At 35.2% G+C, this 19195-nt stretch overlaps 1 protein-coding gene across 6 annotated transcripts in view; it reads right to left on the bottom strand.

Moving 5' to 3' along the window:
• LRBA (LPS responsive beige-like anchor protein) overlaps positions 1-19195 on the bottom strand; it is a 363878-nt gene that overhangs the window by 20900 nt on the left and 323783 nt on the right. For 4 of the 6 annotated variants that reach the window (XM_072334558.1, XM_072334559.1, XM_072334560.1 and 1 more), the window contains 5 exons: positions 17343-17432; positions 13876-14068; positions 11074-11136; positions 8963-9118; positions 4760-4927 (listed from right to left, as the gene is read on the bottom strand). In XM_072334558.1, coding sequence (XP_072190659.1) covers positions 4760-4927; positions 8963-9118; positions 11074-11136; positions 13876-14068; positions 17343-17432 — 670 coding nt within the window. The remainder of the gene's footprint in view (positions 1-4759; positions 4928-8962; positions 9119-11073; positions 11137-13875; positions 14069-17342; positions 17433-19195) is intronic. The other 2 variants (XM_072334561.1, XM_072334562.1) reach the window with 1 other exon arrangement.

Below are 19195 nucleotides of genomic sequence, written 5' to 3'. Positions count from 1 at the left end.
ATAAAGAAAATGTAAATGATTAAATTAACCACCATATACCTCCCCTTTGAGAAAGTACAGAGAGAGAACTACAATGAAAACATAACAAATAAAGCAACAAAAAAATTTAAAGATAGACTAAAATTCAGTATTCTGACTGACTTCTACCTAGCAGGCAGAGGTGAGGAATCATTAAGAAAGGAGGAAATAGGATATAAGAAGCTACTTCAGATGACTTACAAGATACAATTAGAATCAATATAGAAAAACAAATAAAAAACTCAATGAAAGGAACTGATATGAAAGTTAAGAAGATATGAGAGTGCTCCAGATGCTTTCTAAGAAGGAAAAAACCAATAAGATAGCTTTTTGAATTATTTGGGTAAGAAAGGTTTCAACATACATAGGCCACTGTTCTGTAGGATCTCATGGGAAGTTAGTCTATAGGAAAAAAATTTTTAAAAAAGGCAAAATAAATAAATACTAGCAAAAGCTGCTCTAATGCAAAAGAGCGATAAGATAGACATAAGACTCCAACTCCAGCTGGCACAACTGAAAGTTCTTCAGTGACTGCAAATACAGGACAAAGTCAGGCAGAAATATTTTTCTCTATTATTATAGGCAATGATGTATGAACAAGGAAGGACAAAAACAGGACAGCCAAGCACAGAAGAGATGCAACCAGCAATGAAATCAGGAGCAACAAGCATTCTGTAAACATTAACAAGTCCACATGAAGTTGATCTGCTATTCATTAAGCAGCAAGCAGTATCAGTAAATGATGCCAGGCATTTTGAAATATTTCAAGTAAAATACTTGGTAACAAGACAAGCTACAGTCAGATAACAAGTGTAAGTAAAAGCAGCAATGAGAGCTATTGTCTCAGAGAATACCCAAATAAGGTAAATGTTTGGAACTCAGCCTGGTAATTGTGATATGAAGACACTCTGAAAATGAACCTAAATAATTCCAGTCATAACTGGTGTTTTACAGGGATTAAGTAAGGTTCTGCAAGGCTAACAATAATCTTTAAGAATTAGAAAAAAAGAACTCAAATTAAAAGTTGTCCACTTAACTCCAATAAACAGAAAAACTCTAGAAGAATATTATATAGATATATACATACAAATATATATATTTGTATATAAGCACACAGAGTTTCCTCAAAGCAAACAAATAGAGAAAAAGCTGATCAGGATTTGTCATGAGTAAATCATGTCAAATAAATTTGTTTTGCTTGCACTGGCAAAGTAAGAGGATGTCTGATCAGGGATATGCCACATAATGTGACTTCAGTAATGACACCAGCAGTTTCACACCACCAACTTCACATAGAAAACAGGTAAGCAGAATAGGTTGGAAGATGCTAACAAGGCTCAGATAACAGACCAGTTGGAATGCTGTGTTCCAAAAGTTCTTCACAGTCAATATAGAAAATGTATCAGTGGACCTTCAAATGTCTAGCATTTTCTTCAATGACCGATTAGACCAAAATATACAAACTAAAATCACTAGAGTGTAAAGCCCCAATATATATCAAAGTTTTTAATAGCAGGTTGGACAAACATCAGTCAAGAATAGTATTAGTGTAGCTAAGACCTCTGTGTAAAAAGGGAACAGAGCAGGTGACAAAAGTTCCTGCCAAGCCCTGTTTCCTAAGTATCTGTCATTACAAAGTACAATGCAATCTCTCAGCCTAGGAAATACCTAAACACCAATGGCTGCTGCTTGAGCTTCAAAGTGAGAGTAGGATCTGAAAGTGATGCAGACCATTTATATGCAAATTACTTCTCTCGTCTGTTTCCCTGAGCTATCTCGTCCAGTTCCTCTCTCCCACTCCCACTTCTCACCTCCCCTCTCTTCCCACTGCACTCCGAGGCCAAGCTTCATGCTTCTGCATGAACACCGCCCCGTCTGAGCAGCCTCTGCACGAAGTACATCCCCTATTCGGAAGCTCTGAGTCCTGAAGCAGTATGTCACATCTTTATGTGGTACTTTGCAATTAGATCAGGGTCTATCGATATGCAAAAACCAGCCTTGTAATGGAGATTACACATTGGCTTCAAGTGGTACTTAGGGGAGAGCTGCATCCTCTTGCTCCTTCCTCCCACCACCTCCCAAAGCCAGCCACATGCCAAGCAAAGAAATGTAAAAGCCCCTTATGCTATCTGAAGTGACTTTACATCTCCACAGTAAATTATGATAATTAATGTGAATTCAACATGGCTTCGGGCTTTTCTAAAGGATTATTACACCTACTACAAATACTTTGTCCTTAATTATTTCTGGGCTTGATCAGAAATTGTGCACAGAAACATTACTGCACTGCAAAATGCCTGTGCACCAAACTGAAATACTGCCATGTTTCCATATTTTCCAAAACAATTTATTTAGAAAGAATAATCCCTACATTTGTGCTTGGTGGAATATTGTTTGAATTTCAGGTTTTAATTTGAGAAGAAGGGAAAAAACGACTTAACCTAAATGTAATCAAGCTGTTTGGTAGAGAATAAAAATGGTCTTCAACAGATGTATCCCATGCAGGACTTAATTTAAATTAATCAAATTTGGTTTATACTGATAAGTGCACTTGAGAGTTATATAAAGCATGCAGACAGTGTGACTGTGCAGGTACCATTTCTATAAAAAGTCAATTTAAAAGTTAAAAATTGAAGAATGCAAATAATTTCTATTTTGCTAACATATTTCTTTTGTTAAACCAAAAATGTAAAGAATTTTTCCATTCAGTCCAGTTGGCCAGAAATATTGTCCTTGATAAAGACTATAAAACAAAACACTTATTTATCACATATGCCACAGCCCACCTGGCTTGTCATCTTGTGTTAAGTACCATTCTAAAACATGAATACATGCAGCCAGAGATCAAGAGCACAGTGCTTCCTAAAGTAATAAAGCCGGATAAAGGAACTGAAATAAAATGTAACTGGTGAACTAGTAGGTGCCCAACAGAATAATATTGACTGTAACTTGGCCATACTTGTCTGCTGACTGATATACATCAGAGCCACAAGGAGCTAGGAAAGAAAGAAAACAATATTCCTGGTTGAGATTATTTTTGCTGAAACTTCCCTAGCATCGTGACTTGGCTATGATCATGGATGATTGTTTCTGTGAAGTCATTTTTAAGATGGCAACTGGAGATAAATAAATAGAGAAAAAAAAATAATAGAAAACTACCTAAAATGACAATGAATAAAATATACTTTGAGTTTAAGAAAAAAAAAAATATATATATATATATATCTATACCATAATCTTCAGATAGAAAAGCCAACATCAGGCAAGTTAAATATCTAGCGTCCCACTAACAGATGAAAGATACAGTTGCAGTAACAGAGCTCCAAAGCTAACAATCCTGTGATGCTCTCCATTTCTGACAAAAACAGAACTAAACAGAAACAGTTCTTTCTATTCCTCTCATTTAAAAAAAGAAAAAAAGATTGAACTGAGACCCCTATACAAAGCTCCTTCTGGGAAAAATTAAATCCATGAGATTATCATCTCTTTGAAGCAGAAAATGTCTTTCTCTATATATGTCTAAGCAAATGTATAGTGCCATGAGATTCGAATTCATTACAAAGACTCCTAGGCATGCTACATCACCAAAAAATAAATAAAGAATGACAAATACTAATCACAGGAATCACTGCATTTCTCTTAAAGTATAAATTAAGCTGGACTACAAGTAAAACTAGCATGAATGTTGAAAATGGTGGAATTTTAATATCTCAGAAATCTGTGTCAGTGAAGACAGTGAATCATCTAAAAAAATAAATACCTACTCTAGATAGACTGCTTACATCCTCTGCCTGAAAATCCTGCAATTTCTGGAGTCTTCAAATAACCAACCAACATCAAGGAACTTTCAAATGAGATTCAGATATTGGTTATGATATTTAACAGTTGTGTTTACTACTTTGTGTTACTTCAACATGGCTCATAGGATGCAATTGCAGTTGAACCACTTGTTGTTTATTTCTAACAACTTCAGTCAAGTAAGAGATTAAACATGGAATACACTTTACCAAACTGATTATCTTGGAAGATCTTGAATATTCACATACTTTATATGAAGTCAGTTATAACTACAGAATATGCCAGATATAACAATTCTTCTTGTTTTCCAGGCGTCCATTTTATCTTTTGCAAAAAGCAGGTAAACACACAAGAGCAAAGATTAAGCACCCTACCAAAGTTCTAAATAAAAACATGTTTTTGCCTCCTTCTTTTACATAAATATCCTACTCAGGCCATTTGACATCTCATTCCAGTGCCCTGGTCTAAACGAAAATGCAGTATCTGCGTAAACTCCATTGATGGCTAATAATGAGAACCTATACACATAAGATTACAGTTGCATACAGTGCAGTCTGCATTATAGCAATGTTTAGTATTTTTTGTTTTAAACAGCTCAAATATCGGTCTTTCATGAAATCCTGAGTTTGAGAGAAAAAGATCTCAGACTGAACAAGAAATGTAAGAAAATAGTTCAATTTTCCCATTCCTAGAGCCACTCCTCCCCAGTTTAATGAGTGACGAGTAAAAGAATGTGTTTGTAAAGTTTGGTATCGTGCAATTTAAAAATGAGTTCTCCCTGTGCTGGAAAACAGGTACTGTTAATGCTCAATTATTAAGCTAGAATGGAGCGCAACCACAAACAGGAAATGCTATATTTTGACATTAGTGTTTCCTAAAATTTTACTACGTGTTCAACCAACTAAAATTTAGATAACCTCATTGTGAAATGGGTTTTTCTTACCTCTTGGATTATCACCAACAATATTGGTTTTGCCATTCCAGTACCAGAGCAGCAATGTTGCATCCCGTGACCCTGACAGAATGTAACAATTTCCTCCAATGTACGACTCAGAACGAGCGAGACAGGTGACAACATCCCAGTGTCCAAATATTACTTGCATCAGTTTACCTGAAACAAATGAAATCAACTGTTTTAAAAGTACACTTTAATCTTTGCCAGACACTAATTAAATACATTATAAAGTATTTTAGAAACACTTAATAAGAATAGGTTCAAAGAGAAACCATAGTAGAGAATATTCCTCTTTTTCATCACTTGATGGAAATATTTAAGAAGTGCAGTAGTCTATAAGTTTGGATAAAAATATTTAAAATCCATAAATATCATACTTTATTCAAAGGACAACTATGCCACAAGTGCTTGCAGGTGTTCTTGTTTTTTTAATAATCAATATATTTACATTCACTCTACAGTATGTAAGCATGACACAGTTTGCTTTTAAGGCAAGTCTAAGAGAAGTTTACTGGAAAGGAAAAAAAAAAAAAAAAGAAAACACAAGAAAAAATAACATGGAAATCTGATGATGATGTGGCAAACAGATTTCAAAGAAGATACAGAACATACAGGATCCAGCGTGAATAGATAATATGAGAGCTGCCTACAAAATATAGCATGTTTCTGAGCATCTCCTTCAAAGGAAAGAAGGAAAATGAAGTTAGTTAAAGAAATTACATTTGTGTAATAGTTTCTCCATTATCATACGCTTGCCAATTATTTCAACCAACATCCTTTGTTTTTAAGAATTTCTGGAATGCTCAAAAAAATCTCTGAATATAAACCTGGCAAAAAAAAAAAACAAAAAAAAACCCAAAATACAAAATACTTTCATGTATCACACAGAACAAGTTCTTGGAACTGTGACTGATACAAAAACGTTTTAAGAAAAGCCTAGGCAGTTAAAATGTATATAGTGTATATATAGAGCAGTGTATATAACATTAACATCACTATTACCTTTAAAGTTAACCAATTCAAACAATATTTTCAGGAAAAAAAAAATGTAAATTTGGACACTTGTGTAGAGTGGATTTGTAAGTAGGAGATTGAACAGATGTAATGTCCATCACAGGAGATCTCTGCCAGATCACCCTGAAAGAGGGAAAATGAGTAGGTGGGGAAAGTTCCTTTTCCAGCAATATGGCTGAAGGCAGTGGAAATCACTCACTGAGGTTGGCTCCTCCAGAGCTAACGTAATAGGGGTTCTGCTTGTTTCTGGATCTGCTAGCAGTATTTGTGATTCCATGGAATGAGAGTGTGAGTGCTAAAATCCCTCTCAATGAATTTGCTGAAGCATGGCAATTGCAAATCTTGCAGAGAACAGACAAATGATACACACACATAGATGCCTCATGAGGGAGTGAGATGCCATTAATATGTAGCCTGGGATTATATGGAACTTATGCATCAGATTTTAAATGAGACCTGAAAAAAATCATGAGCTAATCCTCCAAAAGAAATTCTGAAATGAAGAGCTACTACAGGATCATTTTCAGACTGGAAGGGACAACACCCTGGAAGCTATACATAATGTACAGATCTACCCTGTATCTTTCAATGATCAAGCAGGTCTTTCTATCACTCATCTCTGGAAATTTATTCTAGCACTCTATAGCAGTCACCTCTGTATACCAGGGCTTTAATTTGGGCCACAGTAACATAACTGTCTAAGATGCTGACCAGTCAACAAATTACTGAACTTCAGAGCAGTGAGATACTCACAGATATCTCCTTTTGGCAACAGACAAGAAAATCTTACAAAGTGTATGTTTCTCCTTGAAAATTCAGGTCAGCAATTACCTGGTTTAGATTTGAAAATAATTCGGCTATATAACATATTTTTCAGTTATAAACCCTTAGGTATTCAAATACTTGAGGAGATTTATGCTTCTAGAACACAATTTTACATTAAAAATATCAATGAGTTATAGATTTCTCTTCCAATTATACTCTATAGGTTCAATTCTAGAAAACAAACATTTTTCAAGAGCATTTGTTTGACAGTTGTTCATGTAGTTGCCCTTGTCAGGTTTACTTTGTTACCGGGGAGCTAAGGCTCAGTCAATTCCATCAAAATCATCAAAGTAAGAAACATGCTTATGTTTATTTTTTCATAGTAGTAAAAAAAAAAAACCAAAAAACCAAAAACATTAATCTCATATGACTTCCTCATATTCTTTCGCTTCTCTCCTCTAAAAGGAGCTACCCTCCCTATATAGCAATATCAAACATAACGATATGCACTTAGATACCCCATTCAGAGAAAACAAAATTTTGTAGTTAATGTTTTATTTGACAGCTATGCTACAAATAATTAAAAGTAAAATAAGATTCAAGTCTCTACACTACTTAATCTCAAAAGCTGTCTAGAAATCATTCCTGCTGCTGAAGGAAGATTTTATTGTGCTTCTGCTGTTTTGAGAACCTATGGTTTATGCCAAAGGTATTGCCTCTTATAATCCTATTAAGAAAGAAGACCTCTTTTTGTGTAAGAGCTAAAATATAATTGAATTCAACACTTGTGACAACATGCTATTATGCCTTATTGATTCTATCACCTTTTGCCTTTGCTGTTCTGCTGATTCCAGAGCTAGATTCTCATTTTAATTCCAAGCAAAATAAACTACAACTGAATTTATGATACTTAAACTACAGCTAGAGTTGCTATACAAGCAGGAGACACAAAGAATACAAATTTGCTGATACCTTTTTGACAGTTTTATTTTGCTATAATTAGTCATGCTAGTATCAAAACACCCGATGTATGATTCTTATACACATGAGAATCATGGAATATCCTGAGTCAGAAGGAACCCCCAAGGATCACTGAGTCCATGTCTGGGCTCCACACAAGAACATCCAAAGTTCAAACCCTACATTTGAGAGTACTGTCAGATACTACTGAACTCCTGTCAGCTTGGGGCTGGGACCACTTTGCTGGGAAGCCTGTTACAGTGCCCAAATTTCAGTCTCTATTTGTAGTTAATATTGATAAAGGTGAAAACTAACAAAATAACACAGGTTTCTTCCACAGATTTAAAATGAAATATATTCTCCAGCATTAGAAGAAAATAGCTACCCATTTGTGTAAATAAAGGATTTATTCACTGATTGTTTATTACTGCTAGCTAATTTCTCTCAAGAATTTTAAATTTAGAGGATTAAGTAAATATATATTTATCAATGAGAAAATTAAACTAAGATGAGTCTAATAAGATGCATGTTTAATGAATGTATAATGAATTATAGTCAGTCAACACAAAAGATATGGAACTTCTCACTTAAGGATTGAAAACCATAAAAATGATAGATATGTTGTCCAGTTAAAACATGCAATGAGAATTTCATTAAAGACCATCCTCTTTTGCAAAACATTTGGTTTGCCAAATGTGAAAAACACTGTTAACTAACACATTTAAGAAATTGTGAAAAAAAATGTATGATATTCTCTATAGATTAATAGCCTACTGGAAAGCTCCATGGCGCACACATACATTAACCACACCGGGTCATTAATCCCAACGAAATACCTTGCAGTGAGGTCGCTATTACTATTATAAGATAATGAAAGGGAGAAAATCATACCTATTTTTTTCTGGAGGCTCCCTGGCATTTAAATTCCTTCGGCTCTTACAATGAAAGATTCTTTTCTATTTGGCACGACACATGCATGAATTCAATTGTTTGGATACATGCCAGCTGACAGACTAATTTAACTACTGACATTATTTTGATCAGTTTATGCTATACAAAAGAATTCAGAGGCTCCAAATCAGTTTTTCTAGTATACCATAGCTTTCAAAGAATTTCATAAGCATCTCTTTACCAGATTTCAAGACTTAATTTCCAGTCTTGAGGTAGAGAGGTTTGTACTTATTCTACAACACTTACTTGTATATCGTTTAAAAAGTTCTCTGGTACTCAAAGAGAAACACGCTTAACTTCAAGGAAGTGGACTAAGAAATTAATTTTTCCCATACATCAAGCTTCTGAAAATCTCATTAAAACCTTTTACTTGTCAAACTAGTATAAAAGCAGGTATGACTTTCATATAATCATTTGGAATTTGAAGTATAATGCTATGGCTAAACCAAGACATGAACAAAAAATCTTATAGGCTATTCCCATATTTTAAAAATATATTACCTGAGTCAGTAGAATAAACTCGGAAACTCTTGTCCCAGAAGCCACAAACCAAGATATAACGATTGTCGGAGGTGATGACAAAACACTGGGAATGTACCTGAATACTTTGGTCTAAAAGGTCAGTGATTTGCCTTCTGTGCATACCTGTATTGCTGGCTGAACAGAAAGATACAAAAATCAAGACATTTCAGCATCTGCATACAGAGAACAAAGGCACATTTTAGAACATTTATGATCACAACTGTACTATTTCTTACTGCTGTTACTTGTTTTTGTGGCAGGGGTATTTTCTTTCTATTTTTGCTATAAAATACTCATTACACTTCAGGGAACAATGACAATTCCTTGTAGTATATATTCCAAATCAAAAGAAATCATTTCTTTAAGTAAAACGCACCCGACAAATATAAATGAAAGATTGAAAAAATGAACGACATATAAAAATGCAGTTAGATTCCCTTCTTAAAACTTCTACCACAGGAATTTAAAACAAAGAGAAAAAAAATGGAAACTACTGATAAAACAGCACAGATAGATAGACATATATATCACAGAGTGTAGAAAAATCATCAGACAAGCTCAATGTGATTTGTTGTTTATTTTTCTTTTACTGTGATGTTTATTTAGGATCTATTTGATAGCGTGTTTTAAAGTAAAATATACATTTCCTGATCCAAACATATTATTTTTAAAATTAAATTTATTTCAGGAGAGTTATAGCATGTTTTATTCACTATAAATAACAATACATTTTTTTAATTTTATTTTTCAGAGGGAGTTGATTTCAAAATTCAAGGAAAATAATTTTATAATCTCTATAAAATGGTTTAATTATATTCATATTATTCTGGACTTAATGATTATAGAATTTATCTAGCAAAATGGCTACATGGCAACAGTCTATATCTACATACTGATTCCATGCAGATCCTATTGATGTACATGCCCAGTTTAGAAATCAATTCTCACAGGTTGACAGAGTTGTCATTCTACCCCTATCTAGAGAAGTTCATTTTTGCTGTGTGTACAATGCTTTTATAATTGCTTGCATCACTTCTTTTTTTCTTAAACTTCCATCCTGAAATTGCCAGTTAAAAGACATAGCTAAGTTTGCACTCTAACAGAATCAAAGGAAAAAAGAAAAATCCTTTATTTTTGGTCCTGTGAACTGTCAGACAGCTTGTTTGTATTCTGATGCTAAGTTGCTTGGGCTTTTCCTTTTCTGATCACATTTAAGGTTCAATTAGGCATGCTACAGGCTCCGAAGTTATATTCCAAGTACACACTCCCCGAAGTATGGGTCTTTATGAAAGAACTGACCAAACACTAACTGTGTTAATAGGAAAATCATCCCTATGTAAACTAAGAAACCTCTATAAATAAAAAATCATGAATAGAATCTATTACATCGAGTCATTAAATAAAAGTGAGACATTCATCCACCCCTTTCTAATAAAAGGAAAACATACGCAAATTTAACTAGTGATGGTGATCAAAAGATGCAATATCCTTGCAAAATGAATACTAGTATCTCAGTGCTAAAACTGAGTGGGCCATATATTTCAACTTTAAAACTGCTCTGCAATTACACATTAATACTCTCAGCCTGAACAGCAGGTCTATGAAGAAAGGATTGATCTCCTTTAATGATAAAGCCCTGGCACTGTGGTTTTATTTTTCACAACACGGTGCAGTTAAGAACCCCACTGTTATTATGAAAATTTCCTCAGCAAAGGAGCTCCATCACATTACCAGTGCACCAATTCATCATAACGTGCCTCGCTCCTGCTCATCAACAAGTCTGAGTGATGAAAAGATCCAATATTATCCTGACAGTACTTCATGCACATTCTCAATCACACATTATTACAGCATCCATATTAATTTTCACTGACACGCGTCCTAGGCCTGTTCAAATTAGGCAAACCAACGAGGGGGAGTTGATGAAATACCAGCATAGCCACAGCTCATTGCATTCCAATTTGCATGCAAATGGTTTATCAGGAAAATTCCATTCCCAGCAACCAGCAAGTGAAAAACAACCGTAATCTACACTTCAGGGCCACCATACAGAGCTTAATGAATCGCAAAGAGAGAAGGAAGTGACAGACCTATGAGAGGATCGATTTCCACTGGCAGCTGGTAAGGCTGGTCTTGTACAGCACCTTGATGAGCTGCAATTCAGGAAAGAAGATTTTAAAACTCTGCTTTTTTTTTCTTAAATGGGATGCCACAAACATTTTATAAATCAAAGCAATGTCCACTTTATTTAACCATCCAAGATTTTTCAGCACCACTTGAACTAAAAAATAAGTAAGTAAACAAATAAATAAATAAATAAATAATCCAGGTGCTTTCACAGGCTGCTTATTAAACATTTATTTTAGATTAGTGCCATTCTGAATGTATGCCATCAGCAGCAGCTCCAGTCCTGAGCCATAAGCTCTAGCAGATGCTTTACTGGCAACCTCTCCTGTCGCAACAAAACAAAATTAAGTGGTAAAGAGCACTGAAAACAAAATGTGACAACCATCTGCTGACTGTAGCAGATACTATTTTCCCCTCTACTTTTTAAAGCACTGCTTTGAACAAGTGAAGCACAAAGGACATTTTTTTTAAAGTCAGTTTATGATGCAGTCAGGGAAATCTCATTGTCATGCAGTATTTAAAGAATCATCTATCATCAAAAACTATTTATTTGCAGGTTTGCATAGAAGTTAATATATAATTCTGCAGACCTACATTTCATCTGAGCACCTGGCGTACTGCTGAGATGTTTATCTCCTAAATTTTCCTTCATTTTTCTTCATTTTTTTAGTTTTTTAAGCCCTTTTTCTTTTTTCTTTTTTTTTTTTTTTTTTTCCACAGCTTCACTAAGATCACACAAGCAACCCCCCACCAAACAGCCCAAGAAATTCTTGGAAGTGAAAGAAAACATAATGGCTGAACACTTACATCTATGAGTTTTCCAACTACCCCGCCATAGCTTAACATAAAAATTAGTGCTAATTGAATGGCTTCATGAGTGACTGGGTAGTCAAAGCACTATTGTAATGAAACACTAATTCAGAACAAAATGGGAAATCCACACGACAAACTAGAGTTGATCTGCTAGGCACCAGTGCCATCAGGTATCAGCAAAGCCACTAAACTCATACAAAAGCAGGAATGAAATTTTTAATTACATATCAGTGACAAGTGGTCACCTGGCAACTTAGCTTTCTTATCATGATGCCTCATTAGCAAAGACAATGATATTCCCACAGTAGGAGATAAGAAATGGTAATGACACCAGTCCCCTAAACCTAGCAAATCCCATTTTGGTATAAAATTTGAAGGCAATAATAGAGAAGGCTTATTTCAGGTGTTCCTATCGAGATCTCTTAAATATGGTATACCAGTAACAGCTTGTAGGCTTGATCAGTGTGGTGGTGGAGTGAGGAGGGGTGCAGCATTTTTAGGTTGGATTTGGGGTTTTTGCTTGGTTGGAATCTGAATTTTTGTCTTGAACTGACAGTATTCTCAAGCACTTGGTAAAGGCAGGACAGTTGAATAATGCTTCTCAATTAAAAAAATAGTAATGTGAAAGACTACTGCTCTCCCTTTTAGAGGAGAGGAGGGAAAAAAAAAAACAAAATCTAAAGGTTTTATTCACCTCACAACAGTTGACTACTACAACCAACAAGCAGCCGCTACTCCCAGCAATTGCTTGTTTGCTCACAGATCTCCAACCAGCAGACTTATAAGGAAATCAGCATATATTCGTACCACTTTTGATCCTCTTATCTGCACGTGACTGTTGCATATCCTCAGAAAATACTTTTTAAAAGCCCGGCTGTTATATGCCCAAGGTCACACATTCAAGGTTTGAGAGCCTTGTAAATAGTTTTTGCTCATAAGCTGTTACCCAGACAAGCCTCTCTTCCTTCCAACCTTTACTTGTAAGCATTTTTTTGCTAGACTGAAATAAGACACCGACGTTACTATTTGAACAAAGTTGAGAGGCAATTTGTAAGAATTAAAAAAAAGGGTGGGAGTCATCTGGCTATTCTTAAAATGTAACCAAGGACTGGGTACAGATTTCTTAGCAGGAATTTCAGTGATGTGAGCATCAATTTAGTAATTATATCTTCTATTTAAGATATTTGAGTAGAAGGTCTTTTTTCTTTTTTTGAAAAGCTTTTGACCAGCTTTACCTGCAAAGCACCAAAACAAAACTACATTTTCGGGTTTAGGCCTGAGACTGACATACTAGGAAAAAGAAGATGAGTCCTTTTGGGATTAGTGAAAATTGGAACTCAAAGCAGAATGGTTCAACATATTTTTGAAAGGATAATGAATTAGTCTGGTTGCTATGCAAATGGATCCAGTGTTTTCCTCTCATACTGACAAATAGGTAAGTACCTAATAACTTTGGGATGTTTGAGTTACGGAAGATACTGATTTTCTATATATTTTTTATCTTTTAATTCTCATTGAGTAGTTTTAACATTAGGCTATTATGTTCATAATAAACAAGAGAAAGGTACCAAAAAACACTTCAACCAAGTTCTACATGCTTTGAACTTCCTCTTGACATGATATTGTGCAGTTTTCCATCATCTGATTGAAAAAGAAACTGAAGAGGAATAGTGTGACTGCTTATAGGGGTATACTGTTTTTGTCTTCTTGCTTATTGGCATGGAAAGAGACATTGCTTTCAAAACAATTTGTTGTTCTATACTTTTTGTGTAATACAAATCTCAGTACGCAAGAGTTCAGATGACTTTTTCAGGAGAAACTAAATTCACATGTAAAGAGCATACTATATCAATGAATTAGATTTGTATTTCACACTTAAAATTTCAAACAGCTGTGCAGATAATAAATGTCCATCATGTGATTTCTTATGCTACTTACTTTAGTCTACTTACCAGGAAGATTATGCCACTTATTTACAGCAAATAGCCTATTTGCAGTAACTGTGATCACAGCAGGATTGGTCAGACCAGGCTGGGTGTTGGCTGCTACATGAGTGACAGGGGAGTTGGATGGGAACTTTAGAACCATGATAACATCCTGTTGAGCTTGGTCTGTGAACATCAACGGGCTCTGCAGGAGGAGATACTGTTGAGTGCACACAACAAGAACCCAAATACATGGGAAAACATGGGATGGAGAAGACAGGACAAGAAAAGGAAGATTGCATTAAAACTCAGAAGATCCGACAGCAGTTGCAATGAAAAGAAAATGCAAAAATAGCAGAGAGGTTTGTGGAAACAACCATATTATACGGAAATCCTACATCCTCAATTATGCTGAACTTTGCTGAACATGTGTGTCTATATATAAAATTTGCTGCAGAATCCTGAAGATTAAACTGAAAGTTTCCAATCACCTATCTCTACCAAAGAAATTCTCCTTCATATCTACAGAGATAGCATGTCAAGGAAAGCAGGAGGGAACAAAATAAAAAGAAAAAAGAAAAAGTGAGCAAAAGAAATTCCTGCTTTCAGAGATTGTCTCAAGTTGCATTAAATTGGCAGGCTACAATTCTCTACAAGCCAGATGAAAACATAAAAGTACATTAAAATAAACAGATACACACATAGCCTAGATATATGTTCTGTATATATTTCTGGTGTACAATTGTAAGATTTATGAATGCAAAGGCGAAGGCCTCAGTGCAAATGTGTTTCAAAGGACAAACATAATTAAATGCAGTTGTAAAAAATATAAAGTGGACATGATTACAGACACTACCTTGCATTGTCTCTAGAAATATTAAAGGAAGGGAATGAATCCAGATTCATTTCCAACAGAATATTTTAATTTTCATTTTTTTAATTTAATAAGTTGAAAAGATTAATAACTTTTAAATTAAGGTCTCTAACAACAGTGAGAATGTCAAAACAAGTATCAAGGACCTGAGATCTGGATGTCAGGCATAAGAAGGAAAAGCAAATGCAATAATAGTGTATTTGGGATTGTGTGGTACACCTACAAAAAAAATTCCATTGAGATACAGAAATACAACCATCCTAGTCAAGAGCAGCCATATTGCTTCAGTACTTGTATTTTTCTGGTAACTGTATTAGAACACTAACAAAGTTCTCTTGGCTATTTTCCACCTGCAATATTTCATTACATATATGTATATGTGACTATATACATCTAATGTATATTTATACAAAACTAATAAAAAAATTAAATACATTTGCATTTTTATTATCACTCCTTTTTAAAAAGTTATTAAGAGTACTTAGAAAAACATATTGCTCTCTGCATTCCTATTTACAGTCTTTGCTTAAAGGTGTAAATAAAAGCAACTAATAAGCTACCCAGACACCCTTCTGAGCAAGTGGCTAAAAGCCAATCAATATTATGAGTTAATCCTCCCTGGATGCTCATTCAATTAAAGGTGTCAGTAATGCCTCATCTGATGTGGCCTCAATTAAATCCAGCTATCTGATGGTTGAAAACACAAGGGGATACAGCAACAGCAGCAAATCCAGACAAATAGGCAGCCTTCGTGTGAGTGCTAATTACTACACCTGGTGTATATTATGGCTTGTGCACTTAACACAGCACGTGGTACCTTTCGATTCAGTTGCGTTCATGCATACATGCACACACACATGAAAACAGAAAACTCGGGAAATAATATAACCAGAAATAATCTTGATTTGTGACAGGAAAATATCCTCACTGCATTTCAGCTCCAAGAACACTATTTCTTAAATGCTTAATACAGCCCTCTTTAAAAAATCATGTATTAATAACCACAAAACTGATCAAAACAGGTAGAGAACTGAGGTGTTGTTTCTGAGTGCACCTCAGCCTGAAAAACCCATGGGAGCTATAAACAGTTTACTTCACAGAATTTAATTTTTCCATTACATATTAAATCTTCATTAATTCAGCAGAATGAAAAATATTATGATAAAACAATACAAACTGCTTTCTGGCAACAGATTTATTTATATAACAAGACTTACAAAAACCTCAACAACCAACTTTTTATGTTCCACCAGTTCATGAAATAAGTTTCCATATATTAGGACAAATGTTAATGCACAGCACCATGATGGAGGGTCACATATATGGTGTGCAGCCATATGATGAGGGCACTTGGGCTCTCCAGCATCCCTTTTAACAGGGCTCTTCTGAAGGACATTCCATTGATTGCATACACCTCACTGCAGTGGCCCACTAGCTCTCACCTGCCCTAGGATGCCACAAAGGAGGTGCAACAGGCTAGAAGCTTACAGATCCACACAGTCAGCTTTGTCCATCCAGTACATAGGATCCCAAGGCAGAAGCCTGCCTACTACACAGCTGCATAAATGCTTACGTCTTCTGCATAGGAAGGGTGTTGGGGAAAACAAGCTGAGCATGCATTATGCATATCATATCAAGTTTGTATTTGAGAAAGACTAGTAGCTGAATTAGATAAGAAAGCTTAGGCTTCTTAGACTCTGTCACAAGGTTAGCTACTTTGGACAGATTTCCAGTTATTGTGTGATTTTTCTAAAACCATTTGCACTGCTGATATGTTTTTAATCAAATAACCGTAGTCTACCAGTGTAGGACATATAGATCACATTTTACAGAGCATACATTAAAAAAATCCTTTTTAAAAATATTTCAGGATAATATATCCATCTTAACAACAAGGGAATGCAGACGTTTGAAAAACTTGTGAATTAGCAGACCATTTACTCCACTTGTCACAGTATCACTTAACATACTTAGTTCTGGATCTGTGACAACATAAATGCTATTTTAGTCCTAAGGACTGCACACAACATGGTATGGAAAGTAATCAGTAATAAAATAATAGTTTGTATAATAAAATTATATTAAACACAAGAAGAGGTAAAAGGAAAAGCATGTTAATGCTCACTGCCTGGATTTTATCACCCTAGCTTTACTGCAAAACACATTTAGCCACATTCTTTGCTATGTAAGTTTCAGCTCATGAATTCCTAGTAATCTTGGTTTTAGGGGAAAACCTATGCCTGGGGGAAAAGACAAGGAAGTTCCACCTCCTAAATCCATGCTTCTCGGGGAATCTGCCAAAGATTAACTAAATTGTCTCCATGATGACTGGATCTCACCTGTACAGGTATGGTATTAACAAAATAAACTGATGAAGTGTTCTTAGATTACACTGACAAAAAGGGTCTATCCTAGAAATCAGTACAATCCTTCCAGCAATAAATAACAGTTAGACATTGCATACACTCACAGTCCTACAAACTCATAACTCATCTGCTCTTTTTAATAACACAGTCCCATAATCACATAAAAGAAAAGCTAAGCAGCAGATACTGTAACTTTAAAATAGCACAGGAAGCAAACAAGATGGCAGGTCACAAAGAGTTAATATGGTACTTACCACCTGCATGGCAGAACTTCTTGGAGGATGTGGTTCTATGAGCAGTTGAGAAGGGGTCTGTCCAAAACTTCGTATTTGAGCTTCAACAGCCTAGAAAAGGCACAGGCAGGTTTGCATGTTAAGAGGTGCTAATTACAGGCAATAGAACCATAACTGTCACCTGAAAATGTCATTCCACACTTCTGGCTTGTTTCATGTCGAAAATCAACCCCGTGTGTTCACTGTGGAGCTAAGTGCTTGGCACTGGTACTAAGAATGAGGTAATCATTTTAGTACTGTGGATGCTATTTCCATGAGAAACTCTGCAAAACCTCATCCTGCTCAATGATATTAAACAGAAACCAGCTATTATAATCAGAAACCCTCTTTATTGGCTTCATTTTTCCTTTCTAACACTGGCTTATCCTGTTTGTATCATAACTCAGACATTAGAGTTAATTTTTTTTAAAGTTCCTCTATGCATAAGTGTTCCTCTTCTTACTTAAACTCCATTGTCTAGTTTCACAGCATGAAATACAATAAGTCACACCAAGCTTTTTGCTGATTTCATTTTTTATTCAAATAGAGCAAAACAAAAAATTAGGATGTATAAAACCAACAGCAAGACTGTTAAATGCAACTAAATAGGTATAATGAAGGTATAATGCAGCATTTATTTAAAACTAAACAAAACAATCAATCAAACAAACAAGGTTCTACCTTCAGCATCTTGCTTTATTACTTTCTTTGTTGTGTACTAATGAAAGTACCATCCCATGCTTTGTCATTTCTTGAAGAATTATTTCAGAATGTGTGAATTTATACCTTTTTCATATACATGTCCAACTAGTTTTCCAAGTTTCTACACAACAGCCCATTGGTTCAAATATAATATCAAGCAGCCGAAACTCAACATGTTATTTCTAACTACACCCTACACTACTCATAGAATCATGCTAATCCTACAGAAAATCTTAAGTAATTCATCTTAGATTAAATCTTTTTCATTGTAAGCTAAACTAAGTAAATTGTTTTGTGTTTGCTGTGGGCTAACAGCTCAGTTCTGGACTGACACTTTGATTTCTCTCCTGCATGGTGCTTTTAGCCCTAAGTTTACAGAAGCATCTAGTAGTGCTGAGTACCTAAGGTGAGGCTCTAGCAAAGCTCTGAAGTTCTGAAAATCAAAACCTTCAGTGAAGTGTTTAAAATGGGGCACATTAATGCTAGAACACAAAACCACCAGCAGCTCTTTAGCATTCACAGAAATGTGTCTGCAGTTCTCCATTCTTGTGGTTCAACATTTGTGCTCATCTTAGTCTTACAAACAAGTGTTTTACATAATAATAAGGACTATTCCTAGGACACACAGCAGTCTCTTGTTACACAAATAATAACATCAAAAGTAGAATGTACCCGAGGCCTTCAGATCACCAAAATAATCATATTCTGAGGTAGGAAATCTGCCATCCAAAACAGCTGACTTTGCTCTATTTGGCAGGGCTTTTGAAATATCTGAATTCACCAGAATTCAGGCCTTGAAATTACTGTATGGACATGCCTGCCTGCTCTGGGAAGTGTCTTAATCTTCAAAGAAATGGTGAATAAGTAAGTTTATCAAAAACTGCACGTGGAATCTGACATACAAGCGCTGAGATTCAGTGAGTACCTTTTGAAGAATAACAAAATCAGATCTGTGAACTCTAAAGCCCAGTAAGCCCATTGAGTTCCTTTCCTAGAGACAAAAAATGCTACATTAAAATATTGGGTTTTGTGACTCATGATATCAAGAGAATCTTAAGAGCATAGAATCTTTGGTCCCTTAAGACCTAAGACATTAACAAAGCTCTATCTTACTGATCAGCAGCTCTGCAGTC

This window comes from Excalfactoria chinensis, chromosome 4 (assembly GCF_039878825.1).
Source record: "Excalfactoria chinensis isolate bCotChi1 chromosome 4, bCotChi1.hap2, whole genome shotgun sequence".
Classification (NCBI taxonomy): domain Eukaryota; kingdom Metazoa; phylum Chordata; class Aves; order Galliformes; family Phasianidae; genus Excalfactoria; species Excalfactoria chinensis.
Note: the sequence above shows the minus strand (reverse complement) of the source record. Positions and strands in the feature narration are given on the sequence as shown.